The 18,217-nt window shown below is 42.0% G+C and overlaps 1 protein-coding gene across 2 annotated transcripts in view; it reads left to right on the top strand.

The window, feature by feature from the left end:
• Positions 1 to 17,544, top strand: part of AFG3L2 (AFG3 like matrix AAA peptidase subunit 2) — a 1,447,137-nt gene extending 1,429,593 nt beyond the window's left edge. For both annotated transcript variants that reach the window (XM_044067171.1, XM_044067172.1), the window contains one exon: positions 17,003 to 17,544. In XM_044067171.1, the coding sequence (XP_043923106.1) occupies positions 17,003 to 17,245 (243 nt within the window). In that variant the 3' untranslated portion in view covers positions 17,246 to 17,544. The remainder of the gene's footprint in view (positions 1 to 17,002) is intronic.
• The last annotated feature ends 673 nt before the right edge of the window (positions 17,545 to 18,217 follow it).

Raw genomic sequence — 18,217 nt, 5'->3', positions numbered from 1 at the left:
TGAATCCCCAAATGATGTCAGTATACTCCAGGAGGGTCTCACCCAGACCAGCGACTGGTGTATTAGTCATGATCTCAAACTGAATGCAAAGAAGTGCATCATCATTCCCTTCAGCACAAGCAGTGTCCCCTCACACTATCAAATCAACAACAATACCATAAGTACCCTTGAAGTGGTAAGGGACCTGGGATCACAAGTTGACTGCGGCCTTAACTTCGACCATCATGTGTCTGCTGTAGTAAGGAAAGCTTTCTACGTACACTTGATTAGTAAAGCCATCACCTTGAGAACAAAAGAAGTTATAACCCCCTATACTCGGCACTTATCAAGCCCATAATTGAGTATACCTCTTTGGCATGTACGTGTAAAGCACCTGCAGCAATTAGAGAGATCTCAGAGGTTTCTAACAAAGAAGACCAAGGGGCTCCAGCATGTGCCTTACACACACTGACTAAAGTCCCTGTCACTATACTCCATATCATATAGACTTCTTAGGGGAGACTTATGCCTGGCCTACAGAGCAATCCAAGACCCAAACCTAATGAACTTGCTGCATATACATACATCAAATGGGACTAGGGCTACCCATTCCAGGGACCTAAATATGGCCTGCAACCTAAATAGGACATGCTGGAGGGACTGTTTTTTTCCCCAGTGACTGCCACGTCTTGGAGCAGGCTACCAATTCATGTGAAACAGCACATCTATGACACTGTTTAAGTGGAGCCTGGACGAGTGGATGGGGCACCATAAATTATTACTGAGGATAGAGCCCACAACCGTCCTGGACAGTCATCACTAAATGCAATCTTGGGTATTGACTAACATTTCTGTGGTATTACATTGGAATGAAACAGGTGGGCTTAAAATTTCCTCAGGGTTGATAGCCTAGTAATCTCCTGTGATCCTGTGAAGCAGGAGGAAGGTCAAGAAATAGAGTGGGATTTTGGATGCAGATCTTAACACAGAATAGCAACAACCATACGCAATATTATATATTTATAAATTATCAGAAAGTATTCTAAAAACTAAGCAAACACAAGACTGGGGAAAAGAGATTTTTGCCAGTAGGATGTGTGCAAGTAAGGATACAGAAAATAGGCAAGAAGGGGCTGAAAAACTGGCAAAGGAGCCAAGGTATTGGGAACAAATAACTAGATAGGGAATAGTAATAGAGTGAAATGAGGCCGAGAGTATGTTTGGACTGCAGGCCAGAGATTGCCTTCCCTACCAGGGGTTGATGTCAGAGTGTAGGGAATCTTAAGTGAAAGCCCTAGTCTGATGTTTTCTTTTTTTCTTTTTTTTTTTTTTTAAGTCAAATGTAATGCATAAGCTACTTCTAAAAAGGGATAATTAGTAGAGTTTATAAAATATTGCATGATAACTATAAGAATCAATCAGAGGAGGTTAGAAAAGATTGGAAGAGAGAGATTGGAAAAGCAGCTTACAAGAGAACAATGGTAGGACATACGTAAGGATGCAGCAAAGTCCAGAAGGTTTAGGATCTTTGCTTAGAAGTGTTTGCATAGGTATTTTATACTGCAGGCAGACTTCAAAGTATTTTTTTTGGGTAGATAGCAAATGTTGGAGGTGTGATGGGCAAGAAAGAGGTAACTGAGAACATATGTTTTGATAGTGTAATGAATTGACAGATTTAAAAAAATTCTCTACAGAGTACTCTGTCAGAAATATTGGCAGAGCAAATGGCTGTAACTATGTCATTTTTTTTAGCTGGGACATGGGATCCACGTTACATAGACACAGTAAGGTCTTATTAAGTTTAGTTATGTTGGCTGCCAAAAAAGCACTTACTAGAAAATGGAAATCAAACTCTAGACCAATTATACTTGAAGTACCGAATATTATAAAATAGATAAAAGAACTGTAAGCGGGATCTTTAGAAAAGGGAAGGAGCAGATTATGTAGAAATAAATGGAAATTAAGGGAGCATTACATGCAGAATAATGTTCAGCAGAGGAGGAGTGAGGTTTAAAGGAATGCAGGCAGTTCAGCAATTTATGTAATGTTGGACTGATAATTACAAAGAAAGAAAAGATATATGATTCATATTATATGTAAATGGAAAAAATGTCAATACGGTGTGTTTTCTTTTCTGTTCATGTATGTATGTTTGCCTGTGTCTTAAGTGATAATTTAATAAAGGTATTTTAAAAAAAAGCCTATGGATGATAGGATTCTAATTCCTTCCAGGTGTTTAAAAAAAAGTCTGTGGATGATAAGATTCTTAACTCCTTCCAGACACCAATGTTCTGAGGAACTGCTCCTGGTTCTTCAGGATGCAAAGAGACACTCGACCCAAGAAAATCCTTACATACCCAAATGGAAGAAATTTTCTATATGGTGTCAAGCAACAATCAGGACCCTATAAAATCAGAGGTTCCTCTTGTCTTATCCTATTTGTGTGAACTCTTGAAAAGTGGTCTGGCTTTTTATTCTACTAAAAAACCCTCCCTTCAGTCACTTCAGCCTGTCTTCCCCTCAATCCACCTGTTATGTCCAGGCTTGAGGTCAAACCATTTTTAAAAGGGGTTCTGCACTTAAACCCACTGATAAAACCTGTGCCCCCCCATGGGATCTCAACTTGTGCTGGAAAGATTTATTCTGCCTCCTTTTGAGCCAGCCGTGTCTTCCACTCTCAATTTCTGCGCCTGGAAAAAATTTTGTTTATGGCTGTCATTTCTGCTGGGAGAATCTCATAACTACAGGCACACATGGCTGTTCCTCCTCTATATTTTCCGTAAGGACAGTATCCCTGAGAATCAACCCCTCTTTCATTCCAAAAAGTGGGAAATGAGATGTCCCTCAACTAGACCATCAGTCTGCCTACTTTCTATCCCAACTCAGAGAATCAGACTTATTCATTCCCCAGATGTGGACAGACAACTAAGATTATATTTGGATAACACTAAGTCTATTCATAAGTCAGACCTACAATTTGTTTCTTTCATGGACCATAAGCTGGGCCAGCCAGTATTCAAACAAACTATTACTAGCTGGATTTCCAAGTCCATTTCCTTTTGTTACTTGCACCATGGCAAATCATTGCCCTCTTGCCCAAAAGCTCACTCTAGCATCTTCTGGGGCATATTACAAAGGAGTAGATTCCAGAACCATCCTGAAAGCTGCCACCTGGTTCTCTGTGCACGCTTTTACTAAACACTACAGAATTGATGCCTCTTCCAGGTCTAGATCAGTCCCAGGTGGACGTTAAGGAAGGATATTTCTGAGCACAGTTGAGCCAGAGGCTGCTCTTCCCCTCAAGACCAGATCCATTTTGTAATGAGTGATAAAGGTATGATGATTTTATCAAGTCACAGCCACACACATATCTTCCATGGAAGCTCTAGATAGAAACACTGAAGATGTTGCCATGGACGTAGTTGAGTGGGCTCTTAGAGGTTTTGTTAAGGGTTGGGAGGGTGGCCTAATGGTTAAGGTGTTTGCCTTACAAACACAAGGTGCAAGGTTTGAGTCTCACAAGGGATAATTGGCTAGGCTTAAAATGGCTCGCAAGGGCAGTTAGCTTAGTATTAACCTATGAACCTATAAGATCCAACTTGTTATAGATGAAAGATATGCAATTCGTCAGCCATCTGGCCAAAGTTACCTTTGCAACTGGTTTGCCCAATTTAGAATCTGCAAAGGATACAAATAAATGATCTTCCTAATTTCTTTTGTCCTATGTAACCAATAACGTAATTATCTGTGAACGTACAATAAATGCAACATATATTTACCTTTATTTGCAAATTTAGGAAAGAAAATTGGCAAATTAATGGATTGATTGATATTGCATTCACCTTGGGAAGGAAAGAAGTGTTGGTATATAATGTGACTCTAGCCATATGAAAGATCAAGTAAGAGAGGTTTAGAGGACAGTGCATGAAGTAATGAAATTTTTCTAGCAGAGATGATCACCAATAGAAAGATAGTTTTCCAGGTTAGGAATTTAAGATCGCATTTAGCTGTTGGTTTAAAGGGAGAATTAATTAAGGCCTGCAGTACCAAGTTCAGATCCCATGATGGAGTACGGTTTTGTACGGTGGTCTCAGCAGGAGTGTGCCTGTCAAAAATGCTTTACAAAGTTTGGAAGAGGCCACAGAAGAATTCTCAAATCCAATGTGAAGGTTAGAGATTCCTGCTAACTGAACTATAACTGTTGAGGATCTAGCTCCCTCATTAAAAATTGTTGCCAAAAATTCAATTATACTGTTGTACAGGAGCTGAGAAGGGGTCAGTGTGTTTTTGTTGTGCCAAGCAAACAAACATTCCATTTACATGTAAAGTTTTCTTGTAGAAGGCTTATGGGAGGATAAAAGAATATGACGGGTGGGGGAAGAGAGAGCATCAGTTATCTGGATATTAATGGAATTGAAGAAACCACTTTGTCAGCTTGAGGATTGAGATATCCAGATGAATCATACCTGTTGGGTGAGACAGGAGGTCTGGAATCAGATCCAGGATCCAAGGTTGGTAAAGCAGATGAGGCCATAGAAAGGGGAACCAAATATGGTAAGGTTATTAAGATGCAATGAGGATGACTTTGCTCTTCAACTTGGCAGCTTTCTGCAGGAATTTTGGAATTAGAGGAATTGGTGGTTAAGCATAAAGTAGACCATGGGGCCAGTCGTGTAGTAGAGCATCCCTTGGTGATTCCTTTGGGCAGGGATTAGGGCAAAGTAGCTGCTGCATTTGTTGTTTAGGGGTGAAATAAAAAGATCACAGCAAGGCTGGCCATATTGATGGAAAGTCATTTCTATCACCTTCATGCTGAGAGACCACACTTGAGGTAGAAGAATGGACTTGCTCCGTTCATCTGCTATAATATTGGACTTCCCTGGAATATGCGTTGCTATGAGAAAGTGGTTAGATGAGATCACCCATTGCCACACTCTGAGTGCTTCTCAGCACGAGGGTTAAGATCTGGTCCTTCCTTGTTTGTTGATGTATGAAACTACTGACATGTTGTCTGCCTGAATTGCAATTGTCCCTAAAGGGAGAGCGTATTGGAAGGCCTGAAATGCTAAGACCACTGCTCTCATCTCTAGGACATTGATATGCAAGTTGCCCTCTTCAGGTGACCAAGTGCCTTGGACTGTTTTCCCCAGGAAGTACCCACCCACTCTTTTAAGCGTCCGTAGTCACTATGGCCTTGGGGTTGAGGGAGACTGAAAAGACGGCCTTGTAGAACCTGATATGACTGAATGTACCACTAGAGGTATCTCTTGCATGCCTGAGTGATTCTTATTTGTGCTGGCGTACGCTGGTAAAGAATTGTAATTGACCACTGCTGTTGCTAACATCCATTGAAAAATTCTCATATGAAATCTTGCTTGAAGAACTAAGATTATAGCAGCTGACACTGACCCCAAGGCTTGAAGGATTAACCGGGCTGAAATTTTCGTATTGCAAATTATTTTCCTAACCTGGAATCTGATAGTCTACACTCTTGAGAGAGGAAGATAAGCTGTCACTTATATCATATTGAAGACTGCTCCTATGAATTCCAAGTTTTGATTTGACTGTAACTGAGATGTCTCGTAAATATGGATATCCCTAATTGAGAACAGATCTGAAGTATGTGATCTCTTGCTCTTGTTAGTGGATTCCTGGTCGAGGTGGTAATGAGCCAGTCGTCTAGATACTGAAACACTCGGAATCCCTGCAATCTCAAGTGAGCTGCTACCACTGCCATGCCTTTGGGGAACACCCTGGTGGCTGTGCTAAGGCCAAAAGGCAGTGCTCTGAACTGATAGTGACTGGCTGCCAGCCAGAAGCATAAATACCGTCTGGATTGTCTGTTCATTTTTATGTGATAGCATGCATCTTGAAGGTCTGTTGAACACATCCAGTTGTTCTTGCCCAGGAAGCATAGAATGGATTAAACCATGACCATCTGAAACTTTATGTATCAGATTAGATGCTGAGATCCAAAACTAGTCTCCAGTCGCCTGTTTTCTTGGCATTAAAAAGAATCTTGAGTAAGTTCCAGATTCTGTCTGGTCTGGTGTTACCTCTTAGGTGACTCTTTTCTACCAGCTTTTGTATTTCTAGTGTTGCTGCTTTCCTCTGACTGGGTTTAGCATGTAGAATTTTGCATACAGTTGAGGGTGGAAGGGAAAAGGGAATTATATATATTCTTCTTCACCCAAGTATCTCTTATTGTATCTTGCCAGGCTTTCTGGTGCAGGTATATTCGAACCCTGATTGCCTACAGAGGGGGACAATTGAGCCTCCTTTCAGGAGTGCTGAGAGGCTGTATCAGAGAAAGAATCTCTGGACCCCTGGTTTTGTGGGCCGCCTCTGCCACGAGGGCGTACTCATCCATTAGAGTTCCACCTCTACTCCTAGGAGAACCATCTCTACATGTGCCCTAGAAAGGACCCTGGGACTTTCTGAATCACATTTTCTGACCATCTCATTTATTCCTAGAAAAGGATCTTTGAGGGGTTGAAAAACATACACTCGCACTGCAGAGAGGGTCTTTCCATCCTTTTCATACCTGGAGAGTGTGTCCTTCACTTTTGGGCCAGACAACGAACTGTCATCAAAGGGTGCATTGACGAACGAGGACTTGAAAAGCTCCACAAAATCACATCCAGGCATGTCTCCTAATGGATATGCCTGAACCCACTATCTTTGAGGCACCTTTGGCTGCATGCGAGATAAGCCTCATGGACAAATTTGAAGTGGATTGGAGGGTAGCCAACTGAGCCTCAGCAGTAGTGGTCCCAGAAAGAGATTTTGAAAGCTCTTTGATTGGGTCCCTTTGTAGTTTAGTAAACTGTGCCAAATAGTTCAGCAACCTAAGAGCAAAAGTGGCTGATGCCACATACACTCTTCCCAAATCTGTCCATCCCCCTAGACTTCTTGTTAGAGGATGAACTTTGTTCAGCAAGTTCCTTCTTGGTGGCCACTGCCACAACTATGGTATCCATGGGCACCTCCTTACTCCAGAATTCTTTCCCTACAGGTGGACTCAGAATCCAATCTGGCCTCTTACAGATAGGCTCAACTAAGTCAGGTTCCTTCCACACCTACCTACAGACCAAATTAATGAGCTCATCGGTGGGCAGAGTAACCCAGGAGGTAGAAGAGCCAGTTCCAAAGACCTCCAGAAATACTGATTCCTCTGATGAAGGACCAACCACCTGTCTGTGTAAGGATCTCAAGGATGTCCCCAAATGAGACATCTTCTGGAGGTGATCGTGGGGAACCTTCTCCCTCATCGAAATTGGTATCCTCAGTGATGGACTCTTGTGGAGAGTTTAAATGCCTCCTTTTGCACTTCCTCTTCCTAGGGACTTCCTCAGTGGGATGTTCCACTGAAGTTCATTGGTTCTTTTGAGCTTTTTTTTAAAGTTGTCTCAGGTTTCAACTTTCTGTTACCTAAGAAGTTAAGTTTGTGAGTGTTTCTGCCATTTCACACTGAGCTAATCGAAGGAAGGACACTGTGCAAACTTGGATCTATAATATATAACATTAAGTATCCTGTTTTTTTTTTGCTTATTTTTTCGAGTTATTTATAGCACTTTGTCTACTGCATACTTTTTTAGCTAGTTTCACTGTGTGTGAGGTATTAACTGGAAATTGTCCACTTTTATTAGGCATCTGTTTGGGTTGTTTGATTCTGATCTCCTGCCAAGGAGAATGTCATATAACTTGTTTGCAGTTAAAAGCTTTCTTTAGAGGCTCCTTTATCTGTTTAAAGCTTTCATTTAAAGGCTCACTGCTGCTTTTCTGCTGTGAGAAACATTTCTGCAGTTGGTTTCCCACCCTCCCTCCCTAATAGTTGGTGGCTTTGCAATTGCCCACCCCTACTGTAAATTTGATCTGGGACAATTCTCCCAGTCTAGTGTTATTACCTCATTCTGTCTAATACAGGGAAAACATTTGAGAAGGCCAGTCCACTTAGTTTCTGCCCCTCCTTTCTCTGTTTCCACTTAAAAAAAATAAATTTCTAGGCTTGTTTCCTGCCTTTCCTGTGGATAGTCTAGTCTGCATACAGATTTGCTGTTTCCAGGACTGTTTGTGGGCTTCTGAGCCCCCAAGCCTTTCTGTGTTGGAGGGCAGCCTTCTAGCTTAATTTTGTTTCTTAGAACTAGCCAGTTTTTTTAGTTTCAGCACTCAAGTCTGTTTCTTTGAGCTCAGCACTTGTTCAGAACTCATTGTAAGCACTAAATAATCTACAAATGACTACAGCACTCAACTTTCCTCATTTGTCTAGAGGAAAACAGTTTCTAGTACTTAAATAAACACCTATCCAGGCATGTCTAAGGGTTAGCTTCCGGTGCTTTCTCCTGTCTACCTGATGAATCTGGGCATCTTGGGGCAATGCAGCAATTGCCTCATGTACACAAACAACCATCTCCTCTTACAACCCCACACTACAACCTGTGAGAGATGCACTTATATAGCCAAACTGGAAGCAAAGCTCTCTTCACCCAAGACTGGACTAGACAGTCAAGAGGAGAAGATAAACAGTTGCACCACACCACACTCATCACATAGTCCCTCAAAACCTACACCACCAAAACACACACATAGAACCACAAAACACACACCTACATTCATGGAGGCTCTCAATAAAAACCTGCCCAAGCAACAGGGAACTCCAAAGCAGAAACACAAGCAACCTCCACTCCCAGCACAACCCAAATGACACATAGCCCACAAACTCAGTGTGCCACTTAAACACAGCCCATAAGGCATAACAACGTACCCAACACTCTGGTCATAGGTGACTCTGTAGTCAGGCACACTGGTTTTCTACTCACCAGGCTAAAAAGGAGAACATTACTGTCAGCTGCCTGTCGGGTGCCAGGATCCGCCACATAATGCATGCTCTCAGGTCACTCCACAACAAGTGCAAATATGACTCTGTCATTGTCCATGTTGGTGTGAATGACCTGAGATGTACCACCCTGGACTACATGAAGGAGCTGTCTGATCTTGTAACCTAGGCAGGTATGACCCTAGCCCTGTGTAGCATCCTGCCATCACCCAGAATGATACCACAGTACAAGGACAAAATGATTGACTTCAACAATTGGCTAAGCTTCTGGTGTCATTCTAAGGGGATCCAGTATCTGTCTGCCTGGGATGACATGATCGACAAAGCACGATGCTTTGCCAGAGATGGCCTTTACCTGTCGCCCCTGGGATTACGGATACTGGCTAAGGCTCTAGCCACCCCTATAGTGCCTTTTTTAGGCAAGGTTCAAATGTAAGATTCACCACCATAACAGGTATAAGCAAGCAAAATCTGAGGGTATTGCTACTCAATGCTAGAAGTCTAAACCTCAAAATGCACTCACTCGAGGCAATCCTTAAAATGGAGAACATCGACATCTGTGCAGTGACAGAGAACCGGGTTCAAGGCTCCAGAGAGTACCCCTGCATTACCAGGCTGTAATTCATACCACACCTTTTGGCCACCTAACCTGGACCGAAACACTAAAGGCAGAGGTGTGTCCATATTCATTAGGGATATCCACACCTCCAGGCTAGTTGCTCAGGGTAATGCATCCAAGATTATCCAAGTGCAACTAACTCTGGGCTAGGCCGCAATCCAAATTGTAGCTTGCTACAGATCCCTCACCATGCCCCAGGATTCCCACTCCTCATTTCTTGATACACTGGAAAATATTAGGGTACAAACTAACACCCTAATAATGGGCGATTTCAACTACCCCACCAATAACTGGGAAAACTACTCATGTACCAACTCTTATGCTCAACGTTTTCTGGAATTCATGAATTCCAATGCCTTTAATCAACTTATCCACACCCCCACCAGGGGCAGCAATATCCTAGACCTGGTTATTACCAACATGGGCAACTGATGCTCCACACCAGAGGTCAGTTCCTCGTTGGTCAGATCCGACCACAAGCTAATCACCCTAGACATCCACATCCCTACCCACCCACCCCATTAGGGAAACTACCGTAAAAAATTTATCCAAAGCCAACTTCACGCTTCTTAAGACAGAAGTGGCAAACTTCACGACTCCCATGCTGACGGACAATAGAGGTATGACTGCTAAATCCTACACAAATGCACTTTATAGGCACTTACACGAGTGCATGGATCGTGCAATCCCTAACAGAACCAAGATGCTATCCTCCAAAAAAAGGAAGCCAATCTGGTGGTCCCCTGCTATAAACAAACTCTACAACAGAAGAAAGAAACTGTTGCAAAAAAGAGTAAAATCCCATGATTGGAGGAACTCCCTGGTCAGCCTCAGTAAGAAGCTGAGATTCCTGATAAAATCCTCCAACGCTAGTTACGAAAACAAAATCGCCACTGACTCTAAAGACAACTACAAAGCATTCTATAGCTATGTCAAGAATCTCAATGGCAACACTCAGATCTGGTCTGAGTTACAGCACAATGGCACTAAATATACAGAACCAACTGATATTGCCAACATCCTGGTAGATAGGTTCAGTGCTAACTTTACCCCCCTCTCATCACCTAAAGGGCCTATCTATACTGGAAGAATGCAAAGTTCCTGTAATCACGGCTGCACAGGTAAAAAGCACACTCTCCAAAGCCAAGAACACAGCATCCATGGGACCTGACAACATCCCAGGCTGCGTTCTACATGAACTACAGAATGAACTGGCACCCCACCTAAATACCATGTTCAATCATAGCCTCACCTCAGGCTATGTGCGCACTGAATGGCGCACAGCGACGATTATCCCACTCCACAAAGGGGGAGCCACCGCGGACCCCAGAAACTACCGCCCAATTAGCATTATGAGCCTGGTCTGCAAGGCTATGGAATGTATCATCATGGAACTTATAAACAATGACATTGGTAATCTCCAAACTCTGGACCCCACCCAGTTCATGTTTGTAAAAGGCAGATCATGTCTCCTAAACCTGATAGACTTCTTTGAAGCGGTCACCAAAGCCGTAGATGAGGGTAAGGTGGTTCACACAGCCTATCTAGATTTTCCCAAGGCTATCGACACCATCCCCCATGCTGGAATTATAGATAAACTCACTAAACTAGGTATAAATCCCTATGTCACAAGATGGGTTGCCAACTGGCTCACTGTCAGAACCCACACTGTGAAAGTAGCAGACTCCAAATCCAACTTCAGACCAGTGACAAGTGGACTACCACAGGGTTCAGTCCTGGGTCCTCTCCTGTTTGGTATCTACTTCTCTGAAGCACAGGCTAACACAGAAGGTCTTTGGCTAACTAAGTTTGCAGATTACTGCAAACTAGGAGCCATAATCAAAACTCCAAAAGATGTGGACATCCCACAAAAGGGCCTCGCTGAGACAGATGCCTGGTGTCAAAGCCATGGCCTCAAGCTCAGTGCCAAAAAGTGCATTGTCACCCCTTTTGGTAAAAACTCTGTACCCATGAACTACCACATAGGCGGTAGTCTACTTAACACAGAAAGTGTGATAAGAGACCTTGGGACACAGGTGGACAGTAGTCTCTCCTTTGATAATCACATCACCACAGTAGTCAGGAAATCCTTCTATGTGGCACACCTCATCACAAAAGGTTTCTCATCCAGGAAAAAAGAGGTCATTGTTCCCCTCTACTCGTCACTCATTAGACCCATTATAGAGTACAACGCCCCTTTTGGTATGTACCTTACAAGACATCTACAACAACTGGATAGGCCGCAGAAATACCTCACAAAGAGGATTACTGCCCTCAAACAGATGCCGTACTCAGACCGTCTCAAGAAACTGCAGCTTTACTCAGTTGCAAATCGCCTACTCAGAGGCGATCTCTGCCTAACACACAAAGCTATGTCAAACCCAGAGCTTTTGGACATGCTCCACTTAAAGAAATCCCAGTCCCTCCGAGCTACACTCTCTAGGGAACTAAACCTTGTCACCACAATAAACAGAACATGCTGGAGGGATAGATTCCTGTCCCAGAGATTTCCCATACTCTGGAACAAACTTCCTATCTATGTCAAACAAAGCTCCTCATTAGCATTCTTCAAGAAAAATCTTGATGATTGGATGGAAGATAGGAAATTCACCCCGGGGATCACTTCTGTGGCTCTGCTCGACAGTGGCACAGGAAAATAATTTTCTTGGGTGGCAAAAGCCAGGGTACCTTTTGGCTAGGCTTACATAGGCCTTAGGGCCAATAGCCTAGTACCTACCTATGAAGTATCAGAAGAGATTATTAAACCCTGCTGGGTGACCTGGGGACCTTGAGCTGGCTGTCTCTGTGGCATAGAGTAATGTGGCTGTAAGTGCAGAGGCATCTGGGAACCAGATTGGAGATCTGAGGAGGTTGGATCTGTCCATCTTGTCAGAGCAGTGAACACTGTCTTCACTACCTCAAAGGCAGATCACTCCAGGGAGAAGGAAGACATCGGCTCCAAATAGGCAGTCTTCTGGACCGTTGCCTCCCTCTGGCTCCAACAACAATCTCCCTGAGGAGGAAGTCTGAGTTGAGCTATCCATTGCCAAAGCTCGGAGGGGTAGAGACAGCTCTGAAAACCTCGCAGTCGACTCTAATGCCTTGGATCCAACAAGGCAGCTTCAAGTCTGAGAGTCATCTGTATCCGAAGATGTAGGAGCCGGTACACTCAGAGAAAGCTTCAGATCCAAATATAAAATTATCTTCAGATCCAAGCTGAAAGGACCTGAAAGGTTCAGATTCTCAGACTCTGACGCAACCAGATGAATCTGAAAAGGGGCCAAGTAGTGGTGGTGCAGTAGATGGACAGGTTCCCTGACCCAAAAGGGTAGGAGCCAGAAGACTACCCATCTCTATCTGCACTGAGAGAAACCTCCTCCTCATTCTGTCCACATCTTCCTCAGCTAAACCTCTGGAAGAATGGGATGAGGCAAGGAATGGTGACCTGGAACGACATCTCTCCAAAAAAGGAGAGGGAACCGTGGAACGTAATGGGTCCAATGTTATAGAGTATTTAGTTCTAGGGAGGATCTCTGGATCCAAAGAACTTGGATCTGTTGATTTTTTTCATCAGATCCAAGGAACTTGGATCCATCACTTTCTTGGTCGGATCCAAAGGAGAGTGAATCTGAACAGGTTTCAGATCCAGTCTTGGGTTTTTCTTTGGCAGCTCTGAAGAGAGAGTTGAGGAAGTGGAGGGTCTCAGAGACTTCGTCAGAGGCTCCTTCATTTTTGATTTGGGGGATTGAGCTCCAGAAATAGCTTCATCAAAGCTACATAGAAGCAAACCCTTTAGTATTAATTTATTGTTCCTGTTGACTACTGCTCTAGGATTGAAGCTCTTATAAATTAAACAATCCTCTTGGAGATGTTGTGGGCCCAAACAATAAACACACACACATGGGCATCTGACAGGGGCAGTTTGTGCCCACACTTTTAAATCTGAAAGGTGCTTTTTCAGACATCCCTGCAACAAGAAAAAGTATGAAAAAGGAAACTTTTATTTATTTTTTTTTTTTATAAAGGACAATAGAGGGAAAAAGTAAATACCAGCAATAGTATTGGGGACTACACTAGGGTGCAAGAATAGCAGAAAAAAATGAAGAAAGAACTTCCAACGATGGTATGAAAATATTACACTAAGTGTAGTAGAGGTAGGGGAGTGATCTAATAATAAGATTTATAATGGAAAAGGAGAAACTATTGATAAAGAAACACACTTATCTGAAAAAACTTTTGAGCTAAGGCTGACCATGTCTTTTCGCGAAAAGTGGCAAATGAGATCTGAGGTATGTTAGGGGTTGGTGCATTATGGATAAGGGAGGAGCTAGAGAGCTTTTTGGTGGTCACGAGCTTTAGTAACAGTCGGGTCGGATCCAAAGATTGGATCTGAGCCCAGCAGTTGAGGAAAGAATGAAAACTGACAACATCAGATCATTATATGTAGGCCAGTACAAAGTGAAGCTTACATCTGATATGAACACAGAATACGGTGTTTATGATTTTAAGGTCTTTTTGGCATTTTGCTCTCCCTGCAGCAATCAGGTCTCTGTTTGACTGTCCATCTGCTACTGGCCCATTCCTTCTACCTCCTTCCTGACTGGACATCTATCTACACATTTACTAGGTATTATAATTCAAACTGTCATTCTAAGGTAGGGGGAGAGGCTTGCTTCTGCCATTATTTGTTGCATGCTTCTGGGGAAGTTTGTCTTCCTTTCAGATACATAGCTTGATGTAGTAGCCATAGGATTTGAATTATTGAGAAAACAGGCAAGAATAAAGTATTATAGTACAGGCGTGTGAATTACAGTAACAGAGTGGATAGCTTAGTCATCTAACTTGTCAGTGGTAATTTCTCACAGCCCTTCCGATTTTGTTTCTGTTCCTTTTTTTCTTTTGCTTTCTGTGCTTCTGGTGTAGTGATGTATGTGTGAGAGTATGTGTGTGATTGGACTGTGCCTTCTATGGTGAGCTTCAGACACCATGCCTTATCTTGTGAGCTGGAGGCATGAATTGGCGGGAGCTGTTATGCAGAAGTGCCGTGAAAGGTTAAGTGATAACACAGTTGGCCTTGTATGAGTATTATAGTGTAATGTCACCTTCTGTACATCATCCTTAGAGACAACTTCTCTGTGTGTCCTACCTGGGGCTTTTAGTGAAAACACTGGAGAACTGCCTCTGATCACATAGCTGGAGTGATTGCTGTGGTATATTTCCAGATACAATTTTTCTTTTTGCACTAGTTGACCTTACACACTTTCTAAGCTACTGACAAATGTAGTGCACTAGCCTGAGCATCTTGGTTTGTACTAATGAACTGTGCCCCTATCAGTCACTCTGTAGCTAGCTGGCAGACAACATAGGAGGAAAGGATTCTTTACAGTCAAACTTCTATTTGTTACTGCTAAGGAATTTTGAGCATGAGCATAGCCTGGAAATATGCTACATACACCAGGGTGTATACTTTGCCTCCATTGGGAAGCAAATGGGCTGGAAGGGTCTTGCCCTGATGAAGGTACTGAAACAGTCAGAGTTACAGCATGGTAGGTGGGCTACATGGGCAGTGGCCCTGTTTGGTGCACCCAGCCCTAGATTGACAGCCAAAAAAAAATCATCCTTAGAGTCAGGGGCCAGAAAATGTCCTCAGGGTTAAGGCAGGAAAGATCTTCAGTCTGAACAGAGAGCTGCTCCATGCCACAAATAGATTTGCAAAGAGCTATTATGACAATCCATAATAGTTTCCTGCTAGTCCTAACAATTACTGGCTGTCATGTCATTAAAATAGTCACATTCATGAATCACAACTGCTTAAATGCTAAGCGAGACTTTCCGGGACTGATTGGCACCTCTCCTAACCCATTTGTTCCACAGAAAAGGCTGTGCCCAAAGACATCCATCCCTTTACCCAATATGCACTATGCTTTTCAAAGCAGTGACCTGTTCATTTCTATTCTTTTGAAATACTTATTAAATTTGTTATACTTACTATGCAAAATTACATAAATTCTGTACATTAAATTCACTCATTTCAGTATGTTACTTCAGCAAGGGTTAGCAGATTATTATTATACCATGATCCCCCCAAAACGTGCACGCTGATTGGCCAGCGTGCCCGTTGTAAATCGAGTTATACTAATGGAAAAAGGTCCGGTCGCCCGGACTTTTTTCCATTAGTATAACTCGGTTTTTTAAAACACTGTCTCGCTATGTTAAATGGGTTTAACATGGCAGACCTTTAAAATAAGCACCGGAGATCGCCGTAGCTTATTTTAAAGCTGTCTCGCTATGTTAAACCCATTTGCAACGGAGAAAGCAAGATCTCCGTTGCTTTTTTTATGTTTCGCTATGTTAAATGAGTTTAACATAGCGAGACAGTTTTAAAATAAGCATCGGAGATGTCCGTTGCTTTTTAAAACTGTCTCGCTATGTTAAACTCATTTAACATAGCTAAAAAAAGCAACGGAGATCTTGCTTTCTCCGAGCTTTGCCCACAACTCTGATGTACCGCAGGCGCGCAGTACATCAGAACTGCCGCGGATGCCAGACATCTGCGGAAGGGCAGTAAACAGGCATTAATACTATGCCATTATTTAAGAAAAGTAATAGTTTCTTTTCTTAAATAATATCATATAATAGCAATAACCACGCCTGGTGGGTAATGCTAAATTACCCACGGTTGGCTTTGTTTGGTCCTCGGGCTTCCTGGGACCAAACCACGCCAACCGTGGGTAAATTTAGCATTACCCACACCCAGGCGTGGGTTATTGCTATAATAACCACTGTTTTTCTTTGTATATTATCTCTGAATATACAGATAGGTCACTGCTTTGTAACTCCATTTGTTTTTTGCACCCAGCATGATCTTAAATTATCTTAAGAAGAAAGCATGCTGTATTGTTAATTCATTGTTTCCTTTGGACAGCTGTGGGAATGAAATTGATGCATTCTGGTTGTAATCACCAGTGGATGTGGGTGGTTATCTGTGATTGAATGATTTTGTGGTTTATCACTGGAAATGTATCTTGATACAGCTATACCCTTTTTAGCAGCCACAGCATTTTCTTTGCTTCAGAAGACTTAGCTTGCATTAAGAGTATCATCCTATACTGTGTGTAAAACCCCCCTGTCATAGCATTATTAATGCTATGGAATTATCAGGGAGTGTTTAAAAAAGAAAATAATGAACAGATACTTGGAAGAAAGACTGTAAATTACGGCAAACAGGTTATTAAGACAATTTAAAATGTCAGAATTCTAGATGGGTAGTAGAAACAGTAAGAATGTAAACAGTAATCATTGTACTTCCTTTACACTAAGCATTAAATGTGGGAGAACTCTATATTTGTAGTGAATTGGTATATGGAAATATTCAACAGCCATTAACAGAATGGTACAACTTCACTGTTTTGTGCAAATTAATATGAAGATTGTTTTGATTTTTACCAGCAGAACATTTGACTGGTATCTAACACTTTTTGTTAACTTTTCTGCAGTGTACCATTTATTTAAATCTGTTTTAACTCCCTTTTCATCAAATTAATGGTCACATTTGCTAATTATTTTAGGTTGCTCTGCGATTGTTAGAGAAAGAGGTACTAGATAAAAATGACATGGTGGAATTGTTAGGACCACGTCCATTTGCTGAAAAATCAACATATGAAGAATTTGTGGAAGGCACAGGTGGACTTGAAGAAGATACCTCATTGCCTGAGGGTCTAAAAGACTGGAACAAAGATAGAGAAAAAAGAAGTAAAGAAACGACAGAAGAACAGATTGCAAGCCAAATCACTGGTGGGATGCCATTCTAGAAGCACACCGCAATGCATAAGTTAAATTCAACAAATTTTGCACTTTCTTAGGGCTTTGCATCCATTTTGCCTAAATATTGGTAGGCTTTGGTCATAAAACCTTAATGAGTCCTCCAGGGGGGTTTCCATGTGATAGAAACACACTTACACTTGCTAAAACATGGACAAAGTGGCACTTTGTAAAACTACAACAATGCTGTTCTTTTTTATTCTAATTATAATGTGTTGGGTCAAGATAAGTATTTCCTAAATTTAATTAATTTGTTCCCTTCTGTTAATAAAACTGTTTTTTTTTTTAAGATTGTCAATTCCTGATCTGTAGTTAAAAAGTTCAGATGTTGATATTTGCAGATAGCATCACACACAAAGTTGAAAATCAATGGGTTTAAGATTTTTTGGCTGGCACAGGGATTTTACTTCTTAGGAAGCTGATAAGTTACTAAAAGAGAAAAGTGTAATTTGCCAGACATCTTGAAAACAGTGTTGCCAGTCTTGCAGTGCAGACAAACTCATTTATAAAACATCCATTCATAAATGCTCAACTGAGCAGTTGTTCTGAGAATTCTTGCAATACAGATCTTCACCTTTCTTCTTCATTGCTTTGTGGCAGCTTTTACAGATGATTTTGGCGTAGTGGTGTGTTGCTCTGACTCTAGTGCACAGGGTCCTGGGTTCAAAACTTAGCAGTGATGACTTTTCACCATCCCCCCCCCCAGCTAGGGTCAATCAAAAAAACTTCTCCAAAGCTGATTACAGTCTCCTGAGGGATGGTATAAACAGCTTCACAGCCCCTCCCCTCTCTAGGAACTGGCACCAGTATCCAAAATTATACCAAATTACTATACGAACATTTATATAGATGCATGGAATCAAGAATACCTGACAGGACTAAATTATCCTCCACAAGGAAGAGTAAACCTGTCTGGTGGACATCTGCAATACATAAACTCTATAATAAAAGAAAAAAATTGC

This window comes from Protopterus annectens, chromosome 3.part1 (genome assembly GCF_019279795.1).
Source record: "Protopterus annectens isolate FY-2018-M chromosome 3.part1, PAN1.0, whole genome shotgun sequence".
Classification (NCBI taxonomy): domain Eukaryota; kingdom Metazoa; phylum Chordata; order Ceratodontiformes; family Protopteridae; genus Protopterus; species Protopterus annectens.
Note: the sequence above shows the minus strand (reverse complement) of the source record. Positions and strands in the feature narration are given on the sequence as shown.